Source organism: Ovis aries, chromosome 22 (assembly GCF_016772045.2).
Source record: "Ovis aries strain OAR_USU_Benz2616 breed Rambouillet chromosome 22, ARS-UI_Ramb_v3.0, whole genome shotgun sequence".
Classification (NCBI taxonomy): Eukaryota; Metazoa; Chordata; class Mammalia; order Artiodactyla; family Bovidae; genus Ovis; species Ovis aries.
The window spans coordinates 50,764,667-50,789,421 of record NC_056075.1 but is presented as its reverse complement, the minus strand read 5'-3'; the positions used below and the strand labels follow the sequence as shown (position 1 = coordinate 50,789,421).

The window sequence follows — 24,755 nt, the reverse complement described above, 5'->3', positions numbered from 1 at the left end:
CCAATTAATTTGACGTAACTAAACGAACCAAACGAGTCCTAAATGGAACTCAGTACATGTCCTTGTCAGTTCAGTTCAGTTCAGTAGCTCAGTCATGTTCAGCTCTTTGCGACCCTATGGACTGCAGCACACCAGGCCTCCCTGTCCATCACCCACTCCCATCCTTGTCAACCTGCCCCAAACTGAGGCTCCTCAGCAGACTCTAGAACCTCCCAGCACCTGAGCTTTGGGGACCCTCGCCACACTGCAGGGCTGCTGGAGGGCGGGGCCTGGGTGGGCAGCAGCCGTGGCCCTTGTTGACCGAGGCGGTCTGTGTCCCTGAAGAAGTGGTTCAGCCTGCAGCACAGTCTGGCGCACGAGGTGCTGGCGCAGCTGGGGAGCCTGCAGTCGCTGAGCGCGGACTGCGAGGAGCCACACCCGCATCTCCTGGGCCTGGCCGGGAAGACGCTGCACCTGCTGGCCGAGAACTGGGACCTCCTGCTCCCCGCCTGCTACTGGGAGGAGAGCCTCTGGGTGCGTTCTGGCTGGCTCCCAGCCTGACCACTTAGGCCTAAAAACAAAAATATATTTAGAGCTCAAGGGATCTTAGTAAGAACTGGGGTAGAAAACAGGCCTTGAATTGTCTGGGGTCAAGAAGTGTGGTGTGGGCTGTGGAGGGAGGAAAGGCAGGCCAAATGCCTGACCCCCGGAGGAAGAATGGGAGGGGGAGAAGGGGCAAGCAGGACAGGCCGTCCTCAGCGGGGCAGCCCACTCCCGCCCCAAATGGGGGTGTCCCCGGGCAGTGGCTCCTGGCGCCTCCTCCACCCCAGCAGCTCTGTGCCTGAGGACCGGGCCCCTGCCCTACCCAGGGATCGGTCCTGCCCACTCTCGCTGCTATCCCCCACTCCCCGCCCCCACCCACCCGCACAGTCCAGGGAAGCCCTCCTCCTGACAGCCGCGCCAGTGCACCCAGGACCGCCCTCTTCTCTCTAGTACCTACCCCTGCCAGGTGGCCCTGCAGGCCTGGTGCCCCTGAGGAAGCCTCTTCCCCTCAGAAGGGATTCTGGTGATAGCCGCCACCACGGGAGCTCCTGGTCATTGTCCTAAACGCCTCCGTAGATGTTAGAAGGCACCTGCCCAGGTGCAGCCAGGCCGGCCCCGGGGACCTGGCCGGGTGTTACAGCCCTGGGGTCAGCTCAGTGGCAGCTGTCTGGGTCTCCAGGCCCTAAGACGTGACTCACATTTGGGTGAATTGGTGGCATTTTGGCCCTGCATTCAACCAGTATTCACTGAGCACCTGAAAAGGTGGCTCTGAGTCAGGTAGATATGGACCAGACATGTGGCCCCTCTTTGAGCAGGCGTCCGTCAAAGAAGCTGCACTCGCCACACGCCCACTCGGAGGGGCCACCCGCCTCTGTCCTATCCCCGCAGACCCAGGGCTCCCCCAACCTGAGTCTCCTGGGCCCGCTGTCCCCCAAGCAGGTCCCCTTGGCCTCTCGAGGACCCCTTCAGGGTGCCTTGTCCTGCAGAGGAGACAAGAGGAGCCTTGTGATACCTTGGCCCCTGGGCCCCTGGGGCAGATGGGCACCCGGGTCCCCCAGGCCTGGTGCTCGAGGGAGGGGATTTGCAGGGCCTGAAGGGGCGCGGTGCAGAAGGCCACCCCATGGGCATGCCAAGGCTCCTCCCTGCGGCACCTGCTAGGTGCCAGCTTCTCTGCCAGGCCCCCACTGGTCACCTAAATCAGCAAAGGATGGGCTGCAGCTAGCCTGCTGCACCCCTCACCCAGGGGTCCTGCAGAGACGCGCATCCACACTACCCCAGGCACTGACTGGAGGGGTGTCCTCCACAGGGGGCCGCTGAGCTGAGCAGCCTCAGGGGTCTGGAGATCAACCAGGAGGACCTGGAACATGAAGGGCCCTACAGTGAACTGCCATCCTTCAGGGGCGCCCCCGAGGAGCAGAGGAAGGGCTGGGATCAGAGGGTATGCCGGCCCCCGCCCAGCCCCAGGCTGCCCAGCCCCAGGCCACCCGGCCCACGGAGCCCGCCTGAGTCTGAGCTCCCCCTGCAGAGGAGGGTGGTGCTGGCCCAGCAGTACCTGGCCCAGGCGTCCGAGGTGCTGCTGCAGTGCCTACATGGGGCCCTGGGCAGCAACCTCCTGGACGTCGCCGCGGCCGCCAGCCTGGAGATGGTGGAGTGCGCAGGCATCCTGGAGCCGGCGACCGCCTGCCAGTTCCTCGCGCTGTCTCAGGTGTGCTCTGCTCCGGGCCCGTTCTGCAAGGCCCCCTTGGCCACTGGGGTGAGGGAGGCCCCCCAAGGCCCTGGTGCTCCCTCTGCCGGAGGCCCCACCCACCATGCTGCGACTGGGCTCCGCTGTAAGGACGGTGCTCATTGGAGGAGGCACCCCGGGTACCTGGAGGAGGGGGTCCGTCCCCCCACTGCAGTTCCTGTGGGCACACGAGCAGCAGAAGCCCCCAAGCTTGTGTTCCTGGGGCTCGGGAGAGCAGAGCGCTCTCCTCCCTGCATCCTGAGCCGGCAGGCCCGCAGGCTCAGCAGTGAAGGCCGCCTTGCCCGGCCCCTCGGCTGTGCCAGGCACCTGGAGGAGCGCCTAGGTGCCCACCTGCCACGGACAGTGCCTGGGCCCCCCTGGCAACCTCCGCGATCTGTTTCAGAGCTGCTCGGCCTCCGAGAGGATGCGTGATGTCCTGGTCGCAGCCACGGCCAACACCAGCAGCTCACAGCTGGCTGCGCTGCTGCAGCTCCAAGACAGGCTAAGGCACCAGGAGAGGACGTCCACCAACCTGTGTGCCAGCGTGGAGCAGAGACTGGCCACCATATCCAAGGTAAACGAGCCGAGGCGGCCCTTGAGCCTGCCCTGCCCCGCAGCTCGGCAGATGCCCTCGGACCAGGCCCTGCTCCCTGCTTGCTGTGCGGTTCTGGGAGAGCCGGAGAGCCGCTCCCCTCTCTGAGCTGCAGCTTCTCATGGGCCCAGCAGGGAGAGCAGCCCACTGTTAGCCCTGGCGAGACTCCGCAAACTCACGGTACAGACACCCAAGCCTGCGATGGTCTCGAAGAAGAGAGGGGAGGACGGGGCTCTAGGGGTCCATTTCAGTTCATTCTGTGTTTCAGGAAATGTTTTATATTCAGCCGAGTCTTAGAATTCAATTTTGGAAGAAATTTGCAGGGCGTGGTAGCTGATAGAACCTCCGCGTTTATTTGGACTAGCAAATGTGAATTGGAGACGTAAAGAAATTAAGCTTGATGAAACTGAATACAGAAGACAGGCCAGAACACTCTGGTCAAGCCCACCCTCCTCCCCCGCGGGGCTGCCACGGCCGCTGGTGCAGGCAGGCCTCGCCCCCTCCATCCAGGCTGCCTTCCTCCTCCTCTGACCAGTAAGGACGGGGTGACTCTCTGTGTGGGCCCGTCCTGTGTGTGCCGGGGGTGTTAGCGGTAGCCCTGGCCTCCGGCGCCTTCCCACATGACACCCCAGAAATGGCTCCAGGCCAAGAGCCCTGCCGTGACCCAGGGACAGGAATCCCCCTCTTGCAGGGCAGGGCCAGCCTGGAGGAGGTGAGAGGCAGTCTGTAAACCCTGGGAAGACTCATCAGTTGAAAGCCCGGCAGTCTTCCGCTGAGACACGGTGTTGGAGGGGACACCCCAGCGGCCAGGTCCCCAGCCCGTGAGCGCCAGTGACAAAGCTTCAAATGTGTGAACAGAACCGACTCAGATAGGAACCAGATTCTCGGCTCCGTGGGGAGGCTGGACCCATCCTCGCAGTTGCTGGTAGAAAGGGAAGATGAACAGAAGTGTGTGGGAAGGTCCCTGAGTGCACGAGGCCTGCACGGACTTGGCCTGACGTTCACGGAAGGAGGAGCCGAAGGAGCAGGCGCACCTGCCCTCAGGTGTGTGCGGACCGTCACCGGCAGGACGCCTCAGCAGACGCCAGCGCGCCGAAATCACGGAGTTTGTTTTCAAACCACAAGGAAATTAAAACATAAATCAATAACTGAAAGATACATGCAAAAAACCACGCAGTTGCCTTGGAATTAAACGGTACGTCTGTCATCATCAGTTGGTCAAAGAAGAAATGACAGTGGAATTTACAAAATATTTTAAATTGACTTAAAGAATGAAAATGCTATATATGAAAGCCTAGGAGACTTGTCTACAACAGGGTTTAGGGGAAAATATACATCCTTGAGTACAAAAAGAAAGCCCTGAAAAACAGTGATTTCAAGAAGTTGGAGTAAAAACATCTAAGAAAAAAGGAAAACAAATGAGAGAGAGAACAACAGAAACCATAAAATTAAATCATGCCTATGGCAGAGGATATCCATAATAGCAAGAATGGGTTCCGAGGGGAAGACTACTAACAGTAAAACTGATAAACACTTAGGAAGCCCTGACAAAGGAAAGAGGGAAGACAGAAATTTCAAGATAGGTAATAGGACATCACGAGATCCTTCAGACATCAAGAAACTAATAAGCGGTCGTGAAGAGTCGGGCACGACTGAAAACTGAACTGAACTGACCTGAACTCTAATAAATTTAACAATTTGAATGAAATGGACAAAAGTCTCAAAAAATATAACCTACCAAAGCTGACAACAGAAAACCTGAATAACTTAATCTCTCTTCAAGAAGTAAAGCCTTAACACCGTTACAAAGAGAGTCCCAGACCCAACAGGCTTCACCAACAAATTCCCCCAAACGCTGAAGGAAGAAATGATCCTTCAGGGACCAGGAGCAAGAGGAACACTCCCTGACGCTCTTCAGAAGCCCCAACGAGGACCTCACATGCGGGAAACCTGTTATCACCGTGGACACAAAGTGTCAGCAAGAAGACCCAGCGACTGTGGAAGGGATCACGCAGGAGGGTCAGACGCTGTGCAGGAAGACCCAGCAACTGTGACAGGGATCACGCAGGAGGGTCAGAGACTGTGCAGGAGACCCAGCAACCCTGGAAGGGATAACGCAGGAGGGTCAGACGCTGTGCGAGAAGACCCAGACTGTGACAGGGATAACGCAGGGGGGTCACACGCTGTGCAAGAAGACCCAGCGACTGTGACAGGGATCACGCAGCAGGGTCAGATGCTGTGCACCATGCAATCTAGTATTTTAACTCAGTACAGTCCACCGTATCAACAGGAGAGAAAGGAGAAAATTGTAAGGCCATCTTGATAGATGCAGAAAAACTGTTCATCAAAATTCAACACCAGCCCGTGATTTCAAAAAATCAAGATAGGAGATAATATTAATTTATTTTTAATTGAAGGGTGATTGGCTTACGGCGTTGTGCTGGTTTCTACCAAGCAGCAGCATGAATCAGCCTTGGGTTTACCCACGACCTGGCCCATCTCCCCGCCCACCTCCCCTCCCCCCGCCCACCCCTCCAGGTTGTTAGCCAGCCGGGGTTTGAGTTCCCTAAGTCACACAGCAGTTTCCATTGGCTCTCTGGCTTACATATGGTAATGTATGTTTCCATGTTACTAAGAAGATAATTTCCTTAATTTGATAAAAAAAATCTTTAAAACTCTATAGCAAAGATCATACTATACGTTAATTTTCAGAAAAATTCTGAAAACTTTTTTCCTAGAGTTGAAATGACCCAAGAAAGCTGTCACACTTCTATTCAATAGAGCAGTCAAGACCAGAGAAAGGGACGAAGGGCAGAAGCATTGAAAAGGGAGAAGTGACAGAGATTGTTCAGCCAGCCTGATTGTGGGCCTTAAAAGTCAGCATCTCTGAGACGCAACAGGCAGACAGTGGGAGGCCACGTCTGACGGCTGTTCCAATGACTGCGCCTCTACACGCCAGTTACAAGCAGCGACAGTGTCTGAATAACACCGTTTTCAGTGACATCAAAACCAATCACACACCTAAGGAAAATCTAACAAAAGACATATGACCTCTACCCCCTAAACCACAAACCTCTCTAAGGAAAACTCAAAAAGAACTGACCTAGCAGAGAGGCAGCCACATCCGGGGGAGGAAGACTCCGTGTGAATACGTCTGTAAGGAAGCGCCAGCTTCCGAAACAAGACAGCAGGACCTGCTTGAAGCCACAGAAGAGACGACAGAGAAAGGCCAGGAACAGGCCCCCCACACACGCCTGACGCACGTCGAGGGCGACACTAGGGCTGGGCGGGGACGGTGCAGCCCCGCTCAGGTGACGGCTCCCCCTGAGATGACACAACGGAGCTGGCAGAGGACGCTTTTGGAGACGAGCCTCCTCATCACCAGGAAGGAGGTACAAAGTCACTGCACGCTGCACGGACGTGAAGAACCTCCGCTCATCAGAACCACAGCCCCGGAGTCGAAGGCAAACCTCAGAGGAGGCCTGGCACTCCCCCGGGGTGACCGGAGCTGGAGTCCTGTGTGGAGAAAGGAGGGGGCCTGCTCTCAGGCAGAAAAAGACTGACCCTCCAGTAGAGGAAGTTCACAAGGCTGGGCTGTCACGGAAGCTACCCAAACGGCCAGTGAACTTTCAAAACGATGCCCAGGCTCACTGGTCCTCAGAGAAATGCAGAACTTAAAACCTCACCCAAGTACTATTGGATGTCCACCAGAGGGGCGGAAAGCACCCAGGGCTGAAGAGGAGGGGGCCTCGGGGCGGGGGCGGGGCGGGGGGTAGGGTCCGTCCACACGGTGCCCCTTGGAAAGTGAGTTCAACCCAGCAAGTCTCCCTGCGGGCTGTGGTCCCCAAGAACAGACGTCACAGCAGTATTTGTGCCCGCTGGCCACAGACGGATGAGAGGCTGTGCCTCCCCCGTGGGACACTGCAGGCAAGAAGGGGCAGCAGCTGCCACGGGTGCCAGCCTGGAGGGACCCGGGACGCTGGCCGTGGCCGCTGGGGCCGAGGAGTTCTGGCCCCTGCGACCCATCCCCCAGGCTGGGGAGCGCGGTCTCCCCCTGCTTCCATCCGTCTGCTCCGCGGGAACAGGCGTTCCCCGCGCCCTCCGCAGTGGACCTGAGTGGGCGCACTGGTCAGCCGCTGCAAACCTGAAGCTGATTTCATCAGAAAGTGGGGAGAGAGTGTGAGCGGCTCCTCTCCGGGGGTGGTCTGCGGGCTGCCTGTGGCTCCCGCTGCAGACCCGCAGGAAAGGGGCGCGGGGCGGGCGGGCTGAACCGCACCGCCTACGGGCTGGGAGAGGCGGCCTCCGGGCCTGTGTCTGCCGGGGGTCGGGGGAGGCGCCGCGGGGAGCGGAGGGGCGGAGCCGCCGGGCCCGCCGCGGCGCTGGGTCCCTGCCTTCCCGGCGGTGCCCGCGGCGAGGTGCGCGTGCCTCTGCTGTCCCCTGGCGGCGGCCGCCGGCCCGGACTGACCCCGAGTGTCACCCGCAGGCTTGGCAAAACCTCTGGGTCACGGAACAGCACTTTAACCTCTTGAATGACGTTCCTCCCACGGCGCGCATCGTCTTTCTGCACCACTCCAGGGACAGGTGAGGCCTTCTCCCCTGTTCCCCAGCTGCTCCCCAGGACCCCGCCTCCTGCTCCGGCGGTCGCTGTGGACTCAGCTCGGGCCGGGGTGGGCTGCCCGTTGGGATGGGGTGGGTGGACCGCCCCTCTGCCAGGGTGACCAGGCTGACGGGTATGACGGCAGGGGGCCGGGCACAGTGCTGCCAGCACACAGCCCTGGTCTAAAGGGCACGGTTGAAGTGCAGCAGAACCCCTGGTGTGCCAGCCTCGGCCGCACTGTAGAGTGCCCTGGGGGGGTGGGGGTGGGGAGGATGCTGTGTGACCCTGTGTCCTGACTTGTCCGAGGTTCAAAGGAGGGGCTTATGTAGGGGGTGGCACAGAGTCTGCCTCTTCTGGGCTCCTCTGGGACCCCACCTGTCCTGCCAACAGGACCCATCTGTACGGCGCCTCCTACGACAAACCCAAGTCCATCCCTGCGGCCAAAGGCAGAATACTCCAGACCGGGGGTGAGTGGCCACAGCACCGCCCTCTGCGGGGTGGGGGCGTCCCTTGGGGGCGGGGCAGATAGAGACCCATCCAGGCATCTTTCCCAGGTAGGGAGGGGGCGTCAGGCGGAAGCAGCAGAGCCTGGCCCATGTGCCTCCCACTGGGGAGACCCCCTCCCAACATTCCCTCTCCAGCTCCTTCCTCAGTCTCAGCACTTCATTCCACCTGCCCGTTCATTTACAACCGCAGATAGAGAGCCATTTGCTCTGTCCCAGGACCCCCTGGCTACTTCCTGGTGCCCCAAGGGCCTGTCCCTGCTCCTGAACGTCAGCAAGAGCGACACCACCCGCCTGTCCGCTGCCGGGGGGCCGACCCCCATTCCCTGCTGCACGCTGCAGACGCCCAATTTCTGTCCACCTTCCTTCCCAACCTCTCTGGCCGTCCCCCTTCCAGCGGGGTTCTGGCGCTGACTCCTGGGGAAGGTGCCGAAGCTTTGCCCATAGCTTGCCACCCCCCCACCCCGTCAAGGCTGGTGGTGCACAGCGCTCCGTCCACAGCGCTCTTGGCCTGAAGGGCGGCCTGTGAGGCCCAGTGTGGGGACGTGCCTCTGTCTCCACAGGCTCCTGCAGGGTGGCTCGGGTGGCCGTGAGCCCCGCCGACTTCTCCCACCTGCTGGCCAGGGTCCAGCAGTTCCGGGAGCAGGCCCAGGCTGAGGCCTACAGTAGGGACATGGCCCTGAGCACTGGCCTGGTGAGACCCGAGCCCACGGGGAGGGCGGGGACCAGAGCAGTGCCGCGGGCTGGGATGCCCTGGCTCTGAGCAGGGCCTTTCCTGGGGATCGCCTGCAGGGTCTGGCCCCTTCCCTCTGGCCGCCTGGGGGCTCCAGGGGGTCCCCTCTGACACCTTCTGACCTCTGTGGTTGTTTGGGTTGAGGAGTCAGAAGGTGCGCACCCGATGGGGGAGGACCGTGCGCTGCTGAGGTTCGAGGCGGTCTTGAAGTCCATGGAGCAGTACCTGCAGCCGCTGTTCCCACTGCTCAGCTGCCCCCCAGAGCCCAGGTACTGCCCAGGGCTGCCTCCCGAGGGGCTCAGGCGCAGAGTTCCAGCTGGACTACTGGAACCCTGGGGGTGGAGGGGCATGGTGTCCCTCCGTCCCCACAGGTGTGCACAGGTCCCAAGCATTGTGACACCCAGGGCGAGGGTGGGCGGGGGCCTCCGTGTGAAAGCCAGCTCAGCCTCCGCCCCCGAGCTCCACGGTGAGCTGAGCAGCTGGCTATGGGCGTAGGGGGGGAGCGGTCAGAGCTGTGTCCTCTTGGGGACTCTGAAGCCCACAGCCCCGGGCTTCTTTCTGTGTGGAATTGGGTGGCAGATGACCTGGAGAGAGCACAGGCCTTCGGAGACAGAAGCTGGGCTCTGCCCGCCTGCCGTCAAGGGGGAAGTCTGGCCCCACCCCATACCTTTTCTGGGGGACGTCCCTGCCATGTGGAGCCCCACTGCCCTCTGGTCTGGGTGTGGTGGGAGGGGAGAGCCTGGCAAAGGGCCCGGCCTGTGGACCTGGGTTTGGGGGGAAAGAAGCTGGAGGGGTCAGCGCATGGACTCCCTGATCGGCCAGCAGGTCAGAGCGTCCTGATTCCAGTGTGTTCACATCCACGCCCCAGTCTCGGGAGACGGCCCCCCAGCAGGGAGGGTGGGGAGCCTCGTGCCCTGATGCTGCCCTGGAGACACGCTGCCCCTTCTCAGTGGTGTTCACGGGGTTTTTTCAACCTGAATCTGTGCCTTTGCTTTCAGAGCACCGATCCCCATGGTTGTTGCAGATTCTGGAAAAACCAAGGGCAAAGACAAGGAGAGGAAAGCGTCCCTGTCCCAGGGTGAGCGGGGCCGGGGCCCTGGCCTATGGGATGGAGGCTGGCAGAAACCGCTCCGGACGGCGCTGATCGGTGCCCTGGTGGGCCAAGTGCAACCCCCCGCTGCCCACGCCACCCTCAGGCGCCCTGCCGGTGCCTGGGCAGGCCAAGGGACAGCGACTATGGCGACGTTACCGTCACCCGCGGGGGATGCCAGCCGGAGTGGCCGCGGGGTCCCAGGAGCAGCACTGCCCCTCCTCCAGCGGAGCTGCCCCAGCAGCCACGGCCCCCTCTGGACCGTCCTTGGGGAGGGGGGCTAGCGCAACTGCCCGTCCCTAAAGGGGCTCCCTGGTGGGAAGAGCCGAGGCTCCAGCACCTGCCTCAGGAGTGCCACGGAGTGTGGGCGGCCCTTGGCATCACAGAGGACACACCGTCCCCACACTTGGGCTGTGCCCAGTTCAGCCTCCTCCCCAAGTCCCTCAAGGGGTGGGGGTGGGGGGTGTGAGGGGCAGGGGTCTGTGCCTCCAGGGGGCGGTAGCGGCTGTGTCCCCCTCGCACAGTGCAACCCGAGGTCGCAGATGACGTCATCCTGATCGCGGACAGGCACCTGCTGGAGCTGCCGCTGGAAGGGCTCTCCGTGTTCGACGACGTGCTGGTCTCCTCGCTGTCACGGGAGTTTTCTCTCCAGATGCTGTGCAATCGCCTCCGCAGAGAGGAGCCAGGTGAGAGCCCGGTGGACACCTGAAACGCGTAGATGGCTTTCACGATAAGAGAGTGTAACTCTTGTGAAAAGGCAGTTATCTAAGTCGCCACGCTTTTCGAGGCCTTGGTGCATTTGGAGGTGTTTAGGGAGCACCTTCCAGCGCTCGGACAGCTGCCAGCGCACCTCAGGCAGGACCCCAACTTCCCTCCCGGCCTCACAAACTTCTGTCTCTAAGAAGGGGACTGGTGGTCACCAGCCAACGATACAGTTGGTCATCGGTTAGATGGTGAGAAGGCAGCAAGGGAGACGACCGGGAGGCCTGGCTTGGCCTGGGTGCAGGGGGAGCCGGGCGTGGTCACATCCTGTTCCATGAGCGCCCAGGCTGTACATTTGTGCCCTGTGGTTTCCGGCAGGTATGTTTCACTGTGATAAATATCAAATTACATTAAAAACAAAGAGATTGGACTTTTACTTTCACCCGAGATGAGGTGAAAGGAACTAGATATGCCCTTCCAGCTGAAACAACGAAAACCCAGACAAAAATACGTGAGGCACCAGTTTGCAGATATTGGCAACCAGGCAGTGGGCCCAGCGATCCTCAAGGGAGGAAAACAGGCAGGTGAGCCCCAGCTTTCTGCCTGGAGAGAGTCTCAGGCTGCACAGGTGAGGGGGGCCCAGGCAGAGCCCAGCGGTCTCCCCATGGTGAGCAGAGGGGGGCTGGGGACATACGGCGATCCTGGGAGGAGACACACGCAGAGGGTCCCCTCCGTCCCCAGCTGCGAGCCCGTCAGTGGAGGTGTGTGTGGAAACAACGCAAGAGCTTATGGTTCCCGGCATCGGGCACAGGGGCCAAGGGTGCTGCCTCTGCCCGTGGGAGCCGGCTTTAGTCCCACCACCAGAGCTGAAATACGCCTCAAGGCATCAAACTGTTTCCAGGTAACTTAATGCATCTCAAAATAAGGTTTCAAAATTTTTTTTAAAATTAAAAATTTTAATTTCAAAATTTAAAAAGATCCAGGACCCAACAAGGTAAAATTTGAAATGTCTGACATCCAATCAAAAAGTACCTGCCTTCAAAGACCCCTAAAGAAAAGTCAATCAAAAGCAGACGTGGCCACAGCGCAGGTGATAGTCAGAAGTCAGCAGACCGCTAGGCAGGCCCTGGGCCTGCGGCCCACGCGCCGCGCTGGGAGGCGGTGGGAGGGGGAGTGTGGGGAGCGGAGACGTGCAAGACGCGAAGTGGACCCGAACTGAGCTTCATGCCCTGGGCAGCATTACTGCAGCCTGGCACAGCAGGAGGGAAGCCTAGTGAGCTTAAAGAGATTGAAACAACAAACTGGGGAAGAAACAGAACAGAAACCCTGGGGAGGACTGAGCAGCAGTGAGCTGCTGGGCGAGGTGATGCGGGCAGCGCACCTGGCTGCCCCGAGGGGCATGTGAGTGCATAGTGAGCTTTCCCCCAGATTTCATGGAGACTGCAGTCTTGCCGACCCAAGAAGCTCAGTGAATCCCAAACACAACAAACAAAGAAAGCTACAAAGGGACCACTGTAGTCAGAGTGATTAAAACCAGGGGTAGAGTATTTTGCAAGCAGCCAAGGGGAAAAGAGCCAAGAAGAGGCGGCAAGAATACACGGAAGAACTGTACAAAAAAGATCTTCACGACCCAGATAATCACGATGGTGTGATCACTCACCTAGAGCCAGACCTTCGCATCCTGGAGTGCGAAGTCAAGTGAGCCTTAGAAAGCATCACTACCAACAAAGCTAGTGGAGATGATGGACTTCCAGTTGAGCTATTTCAAATCCTAAAAGATGATGCTGTGAAAGGGATGCACTCAATATGCCAGCAAATTTGGCAAACTCAGCAGTGGCCACAGGACTGGAAGAGGTCAGTTTTCATTCCAATCTCTAAGAAAGGGAATGCCAAAGAATGCTCAACCTACCGCACAATTGCCCTCATCTCACATGTTACCAAAGTAATGCTCAAAATTCTCCAAGCCAGCCTTCAACAGTATGTGAACCGTAAACTTCCAGATGTTCAAGCTGGATTTAGAAAAGGCAGAGGAACCAGAGATCAAATTGCCAACATCCGTTGGATCATTGAAAAACCAAAAGAGTTCCTTTATTGACTATGCCAAAGCCTTTGACTGTATGGACCACAACAAACTCTGGAAAATTCTTAAAAGAGATGGGAATACAAGACCACCTGACCTGCCTCTTAAGAAACCTGTATGCAGGTCAGGAAGCAACAGTTAGAACTGGACATGGGACACCAGACCTGTTCCAAATCGGGAAAGGAGGACGTCAAGGCTGTATATTGTCACCCTGCTTATTTAACTTATATGCAGAGTACATCATGCGAAGTGCTGGACTGGAGGAAGCACAAGCTGGAATCAAGATTGCCAGGAGAAATAGCAATAACCTCAGATAGGCAGATGACACCCCCCTTATGGCAGAAAGCGAAGAGGAACTAAAAGCCTCTTGATGAAAGTGAAAGAGGAGAGTGAAAAAGTTGGCTTAAAGTTCAACATTCAAAAAACTAAGATCATGGCATCCGGTCCCATCACTTCATGGCAAATAGATGGGGAAACAGTGACAGACTTTATTTTTTTGGGCTCCAAAATCACTGCAGATGGTGACTTCAGCCATGAAATTAAAAGACACTCGCTCCTTAGAAGAAAAGTTATGACCAACCGAGACAGCATATTAAAAAGCAAACAACAAAGGTCCATCTAGTCAAAGCTATGGTTTTTCCAGTAGTCATATATGGATGTGAGAGTTGGACTACAAAGAAAGCTGAGCACTGAAGAATTGATGCTTTTGAACTGTGGTGTTAGGGAAGACTCTTGAGAGTCCCTTGGACTGCAAGGAGATCCAACCAGTCCATCCTAAAGGAAATAAGTCCTGAATATTCATTGGAAGGACTGAAGCTGAAGCTGAAACTCCAATACTTTGGCCACCTGATGTGAAGAGCTGACTCATTGGAAAAGACCTTGATGCTGGGAAAGATTGAAGGTGGGAGGAAAAGGGACAACAGAGGATGAGATGGCTGGATGGCATCACCAAGTCAATGGACATGAGTTCGAGTAAACTCCAGGAGCTGGTGATGGACAGGGAGGCCTGGCGTGCTGCAGTCCATGGGGTTGCAAAGAGTCAGACACGACTGAGCGACTGAACTGAACTGAAAGGGAAAAGATACCTTGTGTATCAAGGAGCAAATACAAGAGGCGCAGCAGCTTCTCAACCGAAACGGCACAAGCAGTGAAGGACGTCTTTAAATTATTACAGAAATATCTATCAGTGTAGATATTTTCAAAAATAACTCTCAAGAACAGTGGCGAAATTCTTTTTCAGAAACAGATGAGCTGAATTCTTCCCAGCAGGCCTGTTCACCCCACAAGAAAGGCTGAGCATGTTCTCCAGGCAGGGAAAAAAGGGTGGGAGTCCACGTCCACGCAAAGGAATAAACACCGGAAGCTGGAAAAGGGTGGGTGGAAAGGGTGGGCATTAAAACTTTTTTCTTAATTTAAAATCTCTTTAAGAGATGTTGACATTAAAAGTTAATAGCAATGCGTGGTGGGGTTTACAGCATTATATAAACGGAACGTGTGGGGCAGCAAAGGCTGGGGGTGAGGGTCATGTGCTGACCGACCAGTGACCAGCGCCCAGAGCAGCGACTGGACCAGAGGCAGGAACGTACAGCTAGCACAGGATGAAGAAGATGAAACAGTCACACAGCAGCAGGCCTGATCAGAAGAGGCCAGGGAGAGGAGACGTGGAGCAAAGCAGAGGCAGGACAAGGAGAAACAGAGCGGCAAGGTGGTGTGCCTGCGCCCGGACACACCAGCAACCAGCCTCCGTGCAAGGTCAAAAGGCGAGGACCCCCTCCCTGAATGGAAATGCAAGGCCTGGCCCCAAACGTGCTTCTTTAAGGAAACGCGCTTAAATCAAAGGGCACTAACGGGCCAGAAATTAAGGATGGAAGAGATCGCAGGTTGCCTGGCCCACTCGGAGCCAAGAGCAGGAGTGGGGTGGGTGGGCGGAGCCTGGCACAAGCCCCGTCCACTTGCACCCCTGCTGCTGGGAGTCCCGCCCCTTTCACATTTTCTGGGCTATTTGACGTCTTTGTGAGAATCTGTTCTAGTTTTTCGCCAGGGTTTGCCTTGGGTTTTCCAGATTTTGCTTGTTAGGCCTGCATACATTTTCCGATCACTTGTCTGAACTGCTGATCCGACTCTGAAGAGGCCCCTCAAGCTGGTCGATTCACTCCTGTGCCTGGTACCTCCCTGTGAACAAAGGATCTGAATATAGTCCAGCGCATCCGTCTTCTCTTAACACCTCGTGCTTATGAGGTCTTTTAAAATAAAGTGTATATTTCTTACCTGAAGACCATGGAGATTTTCTGTGATGGCCTCTGTCTCTCTCACCTTTCATGGTTTTGCCTTCCTTCCATCGGATACTGGTCTTCGTGTACAGTGTGAGGTAAGGTTTAGTTTCCCTCTTCCCTCGTGAGGCCCCAGTGGTCTGCACACCATTATTGGAGGGCCTTCCTGTCTGCGCTGCTCTGCATTGCCAGCGTTGTCTGGAAGAGCAGCTCATCCTGCGGGCGTCTGGCGATGGTGCAGGACAACCCCCCAGAGATGTCCCTCTCCTGATCCCCAGGCCCCAAGAGGATGCCGACCAAAGGGCCTTTGCAGGTGTGATTGGTGACAGATCCTGAGATGGGGACACTGTCCTGATTGTCTGGGTGGCCCCGTGCCATCACCAGGGTCCTGAAAACAGGCAGGGGGCGGGCACGGAGGGACTGTGTTGCCGATTGTGCTTAGAGCCTTGAGGAGGACCCGACCCTGCCCTCACCTTGGTTTTAACCCAGTGGGACCCCTTTTGATTTCTGGCCTCTGGAACCACCCTGCATTTGTGGTAATTTGTTACAGCAGCAGCAACACTCATGCAAACTCTCACCGTAGAGCAGCGAGCACGCCGCATGAATGTGAGATGTCTTTCCAAAGCAGTGCCGAGCGGGGGTAAAAAGGATTCTGCACACCCCAGATGAGGAGTCCTCAGAGCCTGGCACCCTCAGGCTGGAGGAGTGCTCTTTGAACGTTAATCATTCACGGCAAACCTTTAAGGATACCCAGAAAAGAACATGACTGGGGTATAAATTCCAAACCAGTGAAGAGGGGAAATGAGTAAGAGAGACAAGCGAGCCGAGCCCTCAGCCAAGTTACAAGCAGCCACAATGGAGACCCACAGAACAGCGGGGCGAGGCGCCGAGACTTAGATCGTGAGCCAAAAAGGTGAGTGGGCCCCGCCCGCCACTAAAGGCGAGGGAGCCAGAGCATGCCAGTCAGGTGCTGTCTGAGCGAGAGGCTCCTGCCCAGAGAGGGGCCACGGCAGCAGCAAGGCAGAGGGACAGACGAGAGAAGCGCCGGGCGCCACTGGAGGGGCCACCTCTCCGCCTCAGGCCCCCGCAGGGCAGGGCCATCCCTCAGTGACCAAAGAGCCCAAACGTGGGAGGCACAAGCAGCAAGAACCTGGGGCAAGACTGTGGGGCCCACGCTCAAGACGGGAGAGTCCAGCCCGCATCCACCACTGCACGTCGGATGAGCAGAAAGAGCACAAACAGCTTCGCGGCCACATGGACCTTGTGTCTAGAAATTAGAGAAACAGGCTGAGGCCGTGTGTGATTGGGTCAGATATCAATTCCCAAAAGATGGATTTTTCCTAAATCCCCATACTTTTGGAAATTTTATAACAGTGACTTCTAAATAGCTCATGGGACTCAGAAGACGTGACCATAGAAATGTCAAAAAGACTGGATTATGGCAGAATCGAGAAGGATCTTTTACCTTTATGTTAGGAAAAGGGCTGGAGGCTTTACGCTGAGCATCTAATTCGGGAAGTTAGAGCAAGAACAGCAAAAAAAAAAAGAAAAAAAAGAAAAAAATGAAGAAAGCAAAGGAAAGCCTACAAAAAAATACATGAACAGACACCAACAAAATTGGAAGCAAAGATAAACATTGGTTGTTTGAGAAAATAAAAAAAAAAAACCTCATAAAGTAGACACATACTTGTGAGAACAACCCAGAAAAAATAAAGGCACAAATATACAATATTAGAAATAAAAGAGACACAAACTCTACACAGCATCAGAGATTTAAGACAATAGAACATTGTGAACGACTTTGTGCAATCTATTCAAAAGTTTAGGCAAATTTTTGACAACATCCTGGGGAAAAAGAACTTGAGATTCAAGAAGGAAAGAAAACCCCAACAGCCTTATAGCCAAGAAAGAACGAGCAACAGATTTACATTCCCCACAAAAATACAAGTTTTACCATCTTTTTCTGTTGAATTCTACCAAAATTCCAAGAAACCGTTCCTGTCAGTCTGTACATCTCCCAGGTAGAAGGAAAAAGGCTATCTTCTGCCGGCCACTGGCGACTCTGACACCCGAACTGCTCGGGAATAGGAAAGAAAAATACAACATTTCATCACCCTGTCTGACCTTAAAACCTACAGATGTCACAGGTGAAGAGAGGAAAGGAAAAATGGACCTGTAAGCACCTCAGATGATGCAGGTGCTCACAGCAGAGGCTCTCAGCGAGCCAGGAGCGCAGTGAGCGCCATCTGTGGGGGAACTGATCGAAACCCAGAGCAGGCTGCCTCCCACGTGCCATGCCGGTAACGTCAGGACTTGGCAGAGAGCCCCCACGCCCGCCCCAACGTCTGTGCTCAGCTGGAGGCCTCCGCAGAGACCAGCTCCCTCCACCAGGAGAGGGACGGGCAGGGAGCGGACGGTGTGAATTCTCAGGAGGCAGAGCAGCCAGCAAGCAGTGCCCCGCCCGCGGTGAGTGGGCCAGGGGCACGCACACTGGCAGGTGCCCAGCGTGGTGGGTGAATGGTCAGGCGTGTGGGCCTGGGCGCCTCTGGCAACTGTTTCTTTCTTGAGACCTCCTGGCCCAGGCCTTTCCCAACCCTGGGAGCCTTTACATTTGAGAAATTACTGCCATTTCAGATTTACCAAAATTAAAACCAGCTGTTCCCACTGCTTGTTTTTACACTGAGGTGCGACTCACATAACATAAAGTTGGCCATCTTCAAGTGAGCGGTCCAGCGGCGTCTGGTGCAGCCAGCCCTTGCGCCTCTGTCCAGCTCCATGGCCCCACTTCCTGGCACTGTCTCAACAGAAGGCAACATGAAGAAGGAGAGCAGAGGCAGGGATCTCAAGAAGAGAGGCGCAGCACGGAAGCCCGGGAAGGTCGGTGGTCCAGGCCCCGCTGGGCCCCAGGGCCTGGTGAGCCCAGCGCCCGGCCCCTGGCTGGAGCGGGCCAGCGCTGCCCGCAGGCCGCACCCCCAGGGGCTCCTGCCTGTCGCCGCAGGGCAGCGCGCCGCGGATCGTGCCCTCCCACTGCGTCCTCGTCGACTCGGACAGCTTCAAGTGTATCCTTTGGTGGTTCACCCGCCCGGGACTCGGATCCTGGGGCCTAGTCCTCCTTAACCAAGACCCAGTCGTCGCGGACCCCTACGAGGAGGCCCAAGGCCCAGGTGAGCGCTCCCCGCCGGGCACCGCCCACCGCACTGGGAACATCAGGCCTGCGGGCTGGCCTCTGAGCCTCTGCCCTGCCTCCATGTGGCCCTGGGTCAGCTCTTGCTACACTGCCCGGGGGAAGGGGGGCGGTGGCCGTGTGCTCCAAGACCCGCCCACCCTCTCGTCTGCAGCCGTGTGACAGGGACCCCTGAACTGGCAAGGTGCCGCCCCCGGGTGTGGACCTGTGGCAGAGGGCCGCCCCCGCGGCTCTGGGACAATTCCTTGGCTCTTTGGCTGAGATGGTTTTCAGTATCTTCACAGAGGAGGGAAGGAGCGCCACCCCTCCACTCCCCGAGCCCCCTTGCCCATGAGGAGCCAGGCCCTGGGCGCCCGCCACACCAAAGGCCACCCTGTGTCCGCACCCTCGACGCCCGTTTTGTCACCATCCCATTCTGGTTGCAGAAATGCTGACTCCTGTCTCCGTGACCCGGGAAATTTTGGAAAGATTCAGAGACACGTTCACTGCGAAATGGACGGGGCACCTGGGCAATAAGCAGTTTCCCAGGTTGGCCTCTGGGTTGCGCCCACGGGAGACCCCTTCCCCTCACGCCCTGACCCCCTTGTGTCCTCAGTCCCTTCGTCCCTGCCCGGAAGCGCCTAGAGCCCCAGCGCCCGGATGCGACCTGGGCCCAGAGGGTGCGCGCCCACCCGCTCGGCTTCAAGGGCCTCCAGGCGGCTCCTCGCCGAGGGGCGTGTCGGGGGCGGGGCCCTGGAGGGAGAAGCCTGGGAGAGCGGGGGCGGGGCGGGGCTTGCGGCGGGCCTGGGCGGGGCTTGCGGCGGGCCTGGGCGGGGCTTGCGGCGGGGCGGGGCGGGGCGGGGCGGGGCGGGGCGAGGCGAGCTGCGGGCCGGGCTAGTCCTAGCAGACGCCCTCGGGCACCTGCCCTCCCGGGCTAGGGTTAGGGTTAGGGTTAGGGTTAGGGCCGGAGCGGACCGCGGCACAGGCTGCTCACCGTGGCGCCCGAGCCCCGGCGCCTCCCCGCCCCCGCTCTCCCTCTTCTTGCCTTGGCAGCCAGGCCGAGTGGGAGCAGCTTCTGGGCAGCTGCACAGGCTTCTTCTTCTACGGGATGGAGAACTTCCTGTCGCACATATTAGTGGAAAGGCTGGCCGCCATGAACTTGGAAGGTGAGACCTCGGAGGCCCCCGTCTCTGCTAAACCCACCGGCACGAGACACAGGTCGAACTCGCACAAGAACAGAGCGCGCCCCTTGTGTCTTATCAGGTGTCTCCTGTCCTCTGACGAAGGGCTGGGGGCTTTAGGACAGCACAGCAGGGCCTGGGGGTGGGGCTAAGGCCCCTCCTGCCCTCCGTCCCCCTCCTCCATTTCTCTGAGAGCCCAGGCTCTGGAGTTGGGGCAGTTCACCCTTTAGGACTGGGCATGCAGAGTCCAGGAGGGCTGGCCCACAGTCAGGTTGCTGTGGGGGTCGGCCTCCGTCCGTGGGGCTTTCTCACGCCCACATCCAAGTGCTCCGTTTCCAACACGGGCCCTGTTTCAGTGGGCACAGGAGGCCACCGCCTTGTGAGGGCAGCTGGGAGCTGAGACCCCTTCTGCAGGTCTGGAGATGCAGTAGGCCCCCCCGGGTGGACTTCCCGCCCCTCACTCCTTGCCCGGCCTGGCTGCCTAAGGAGACTATGAAGGTGTGGATCCCCTAAGGCAAATGACCAGCTTGCCCGTGTGGCCCAGAAAATGGACCAAAGTCTGAGCCTCGGGCAGAGGGGGCTGTGTTTCCATAGCTGCCCGTGCCCTGGGTGACACCCTGCCCACAGGGTCCCCCGCCCCCGCCCTGGGCACCTGGCCGATGAGCCCTGCCTGTGACCACAGAGTGCCAGCTGGTGGTGCTGCTGGACCTGGCCCAGTCCTGCGAGAGCATACGGCGCCGCGCGGGGTCCTCGGAGAGCAGGAGGTGCCCGGGATCCCCGGGGAGCTGGTGGGAGACCTGGGGGGGGGGCGTGTGAGTGAGGAGGAGGTGCCCGGGGTCCCCGGCGAGCTGGTGGGAGACCTGGGGGGCATGGGAGCGGTGGGTTCCATCTGGGGCATTGGCCCTGCCCCATCACGGCAGCCAGGCAGCTGTGACCTGCCCCCAGACCACAGGCCTGGCTGGAGCCTCGGGCCGCTGGGCTTGGGACCGGCACAGAGGGGCCAGTGGGGAGGACACCTGGCTCCCGCTCGCCGCATCACCTGCCACACACACCCCAGGGCTTCGGGGGCTGCGGGCAGTGGGGCTGCAGACCACCCTCTGCGGGGGGGGCTTCCCCTCGCAGCTCCCCCCACGCAGGGAGCCCTCCAGAGTGTGCCAGTACCCTGAAACGACTTTTCTTGCTAAATGGCATTTAATTGTGCGCATGGTGTGAGTGGGCGGGTGGAATCTTGACTTTTCAAGAAGCTTAAGGACGGTGAGTCCATCTACTGGGTCCCACACTTGGTGCTCTTTGGGTTGTGGACGGGGAGGCTCTGGCCGGGCCCCTTGTGCCGGCCCACGATCTCTGTCCCCTGCAGTGAACTCCTGCTGTCCTTGGAGGAGCCAGTCGAGACCGCCATCCTCCTGAGCCTGGTGGGGGTCGGGAGCATCGTGGCGAGCCAGTGGCCTACGGTCCTGCAGGACAACGCGATGCGGGCCCGAGTCCTGTGGGAAAGTGAGTGGTTCCAGCACTGCCACCCAGTCCTGCGGCCACGCGGCCTCCTGGGGCCTGCGGGTGGTGGATGGCCCATCTCAGGGCTGGTTCTTCTCTAGATCTGTTGGCGGTTGGCAGGCCGATCGGGAGAACAGTTCGCCTGCTTCAGGAGATGGGAGCCAGTGAAGCCGCCCGCCACGGTAACTAGCAGTGGCCCCTTCCCCCAGCCCTCGGCGCGGGGTTGGGGGACTCTAGCTGCTCCTGTTTCCAGGGACCCTCAGCCTCCGACAGCCCAGCGTGTGAAATCTGGCCTCCAGAGTCTTTAGGGAGAAACACGCAAATGACTAGAACATCTTTATCTTCAAAAGGCTCAAGTCCTCAAACCCTGAAAAGCCTCCCGGGGTGCTCTTGGGAAGGAAACCCACCCACTCCTCCAGCACAAATGAAACCCTAATGTCCACATGTAGCTTCAGCGCTCCACGTGGATTCTGGTGTGAAAGACCCAAGTGCAGCCCAGGTAGTGAGTTGAGTAGCGCGCTGACGCGAGAATCCGCCGTAACTAAGAAAGAGTTAGCCTAGCTCATGAGGCCTTCAAATACAGAGCGCAGAAGGCGCCTAAAGGGTAAGATCCCACGGCCCACAGTGCTAGGGAGGTGAATTCAGACACTGAATGCTTGCTGAATGAGCAAGGGAGTGCGTGAGCGAGCCAGATGTGCGCGTGCATAAGTGAGTGTGTGCGTGAGTAAGCAAGTATGGGAGTGTGTGTGTGAGGGTGTGTGAGTGAGCCTGTAGGAGCAAGTGTGTGAGGGTGTGTGAATGAGGGAGCAATCGCACGGGGGAGCAGGTGAGGGTGGCCCGCGGCTCCGCGGCATCCATACCTGGGCGGTGCTGGAAGGCAGGGTGCTGGCACCGTCCCCTCCGTTGGGCTGGCCCCGGGCGTCCGTCCCCGTGAGCCTGCATCGCGTGCCCGTCCGCTCTCCCCAGACGAGTCCGTGCACGCTTGGAAGGACCGGCCGGCGGCACTCCGGCCGCAGCTGCAAGGCTCCGAGCGGCTCCCCATCACCCTCAACACGGTCCTCTATGGGCTGCCGCACCAGGCCATCGTGTGAGGGGCACCCAGCACGCTCCCGGGGGCCTTCAGCCTCCTCCTGAGACCCCTGCCAGGCTGTGCAGCGGAGCCCCCACCCCGTTCTGCACAGGGCAGCGCCTGCCCATCTCCACCGTGAAGCCAGGGCCCCGTGGGGGGAGGAGAGTCTCTGGGGCCGGGTGGGGGTACCTGGGCCCACCCTACAGCTGCCTGGACCCTGGGCCCCTTGCTTCTCCAGGCTCTCCCTGGGGCCCCAGGCCTCCATGCCTTTGCTCCTAATGAGGACACGGGTCTGTCCAAGTGCTTCAATAAACAGCTTCATCACCTCTGAGCTATGTTTCTGTGCCCCCAAAGCAGGGAACAGCCTGGTTCTGCCCCCAGCCTGGCGCAGACGCCAGCGCCTCCAAACTCACAGGGAGGGCGTGGCCCTGCGACCTGAGCCCCCAGGCCTCCCTGCCCCAGCTCTCCACCCTGGGTTGGGACTCACATCCCGAGTAGAGGTGACCGTGTGTTCAGGACTCCCAGGGGCCCAGCCCGGGACCTCACCCACTGGCCCCGTGGGCTTTGCCAAGAGGATGGGAAGGGCTGGGGTGTCCGCTGCAAATGCCTCGGTGGTGTGGCTGGCGTGGGACTTGGCATCCCTGATGTCCCGGCCCCGTGGCAGGGTGGCCTGGTCTGCGCTCCGACAGCTCCAGGGCAGGCCCAGCTCTGCAGGGCTGTGGGGACCAGGAGGGGACAGGCTGGCGGCAGGGGCAGGCAGAAGAACCAGCAGGGAGACGGGCCAAGAGCTCGTTTCCCCCGCGTCGAGGGACCAGCAGTGGCAAAGCAGGCACGCTGGAATCCTTGGTCTCCCGTGCGTCTCTGGAAGGAATCTAAAGGGGTGCAGCCCTTCTGGAAAAGAGCTTGGCAGGTTTTCATAAACTGCGTGCGCAGGTAGCACCTGAGCCAGCCTCTGCGCGGATCCCAGAGGAATGGAAGCTCAGGTTCACACAGAAACAGCTGCATGTGCGGCAGCTTCATCCCATTAGAGCAAAAACTGGAACCAGACCTCCGCCTCGAGTGGTTAGGCAGGCAGTGCACGCACTTGCCGGAATGCCCATGGTGGGAAGGGGGCCACCCGAGGCTGGACTGGACTCAGGGGCGTCGTGTTGAGCGGAGAAGCCAGCGGCAAGAAGGTCACTCGCCGTGGTGTCGTTCACACAACATCCTCAAAGCTCAGAACAGCAGAGAGAACAGGGCCCGCAGGAGCCCTGGGGCCAAGCCAGATTCCGCACCTCGGCTGTGACGGTGCCACAAGTCTACATGGAGAACACTGCGCCGTGCCCTGCCTGCATACAGACATGCACACACACAGACACACCAGTCACACCAGACACACACGGACACACACCAGACACACCACGGACACACAACAGACTTGGACACACAACAACGGACACAACAGACATGGACACATAACAGACACACACACACACAGACACACCAGACACACAGACACACAACAGACACACAACAGACACGGACACACACAGACACACACAGACACGGACACACCAGACGCAGACACACAACAGACACGGACACACAACAGACATGGACACACAACAGACACACAGACACACCAGACAGACACACAACAGACACCAGACACATGGACACACAACAGACACGGACACACAACAGACACAGACACACCACACAGACACACCAGACAGACACACAACAGACACGGACACACAACAAACACACCAGACACACGGACACACAACAGACACACAGAGACACACACAGACACACCAGACACACAGACACACACCAGACACGGACACACAACACAGACACACAACAGACACACGCAGACACGCACACGGACACACAACAGACACGGACACACAACAGACATGGACACACAACGGACACACACAGACACACACAGACACACCAGACACACAGACACGCAACAGACACGGACACACAACAGACACACACACAGACACACAACAGACACACAGACACACAACAGACACACACAGAGACACACAACAGACACATGCAGACACACACACACACACACCAGACAGACACACAACAGACACACAGACATGGACACACAACAGACTCGGACACACAACAGACACACACAGACACACCAGACACACAACAGACACATGCAGACACACACACACAGACACACCAGACACACAGACACACAACAGACAGACACACAACAGACACACACACACAAACACACACACAGACACACCAACACAACAGACACACAACAGACATGGTCACACAACAGACACACAACAGACACACAACAGACAGACACACAACAGACACACAACAGGCACACCAGACACGCACACACACAGACACACCAGACACACAGACACACAACAGACAGACACAACAGACACACAACAGACACGGACACACAACAGATACACAACAGACACGGACACACACCAGACACGGACACACAACAGACACACAACAGACATGGACACACAACAGACATGGACACACAACAGACAGAGTGGAGAAGCCAGCAGCAAGAAGGTCACTCAACACACAACAGACACAGACACACAGACATGAACACACACAAGCACACGGGCACACACAGACACACACAGACACACAGACACAGAAGCCTACACACAGACACGCATCACACAGACACACGGCCCGCGGGGGGCGGCAGCACGCAGGTCCTCGCCGTCACGGCTCCAGCCCGGGCTCTAGGGTTGCCTGCGCTGTTTCCTCAACTTCCTGTGAATCTATAATTAATTCACCATAAGGAGCTTTTTAAGACCTCGTGTTTGATTATATTGAGGTGGTGATTCCCCTCTTTTGTGTTTGGTCTTTTCTTCTCTTCAAACATATACACGTATTTGTTCCGGTTTTCTGTTTTCTTTTTTTAAAAAAAAAAAACCGCTAACTAATGACCAGGTTATAAATTCAAATGGAGCAGCGCTGGAAACACGAGCTTCCCTCTAGAAAGATGCTGGCACCCACCCAGACAACAAGGATAAA

General features: G+C 58.1%; 1 protein-coding gene across 9 annotated transcripts in view; it reads left to right on the top strand.

The window, feature by feature from the left end:
• Window positions 1-22,047, top strand: part of CFAP46 (cilia and flagella associated protein 46) — a 94,861-nt gene extending 72,814 nt beyond the window's left edge. For 2 of the 9 annotated variants that reach the window (XM_060404870.1, XM_042238643.2), the window contains 19 exons: window positions 325-513; window positions 1,829-1,960; window positions 2,048-2,227; window positions 2,649-2,819; window positions 7,321-7,418; window positions 7,825-7,901; window positions 8,501-8,631; window positions 8,815-8,939; window positions 9,669-9,748; window positions 10,285-10,446; window positions 17,619-17,689; window positions 17,811-17,871; window positions 17,941-17,976; window positions 18,422-18,524; window positions 19,029-19,141; window positions 19,839-19,920; window positions 20,514-20,650; window positions 20,749-20,829; window positions 21,614-22,047. In XM_060404870.1, the coding sequence (XP_060260853.1) occupies window positions 325-513; window positions 1,829-1,960; window positions 2,048-2,227; window positions 2,649-2,819; window positions 7,321-7,418; window positions 7,825-7,901; window positions 8,501-8,631; window positions 8,815-8,939; window positions 9,669-9,748; window positions 10,285-10,446; window positions 17,619-17,689; window positions 17,811-17,871; window positions 17,941-17,976; window positions 18,422-18,524; window positions 19,029-19,141; window positions 19,839-19,920; window positions 20,514-20,650; window positions 20,749-20,829; window positions 21,614-21,738 (2,154 nt within the window). In that variant the 3' untranslated portion in view covers window positions 21,739-22,047. Of the gene's footprint in view, window positions 1-324; window positions 514-1,828; window positions 1,961-2,047; window positions 2,228-2,648; window positions 2,820-7,320; window positions 7,419-7,824; window positions 7,902-8,500; window positions 8,632-8,814; window positions 8,940-9,668; window positions 9,749-10,284; window positions 10,447-14,604; window positions 16,535-17,618; window positions 17,690-17,810; window positions 17,872-17,940; window positions 17,977-18,421; window positions 18,525-19,028; window positions 19,142-19,783; window positions 19,921-20,513; window positions 20,651-20,731; window positions 20,830-21,613 lie in introns of those variants that run through there. The other 7 variants (XR_006057636.2, XM_042238644.2, XM_060404871.1 and 4 more) reach the window with 7 other exon arrangements.
• Window positions 22,048-24,755: the final 2,708 nt, after the last annotated feature.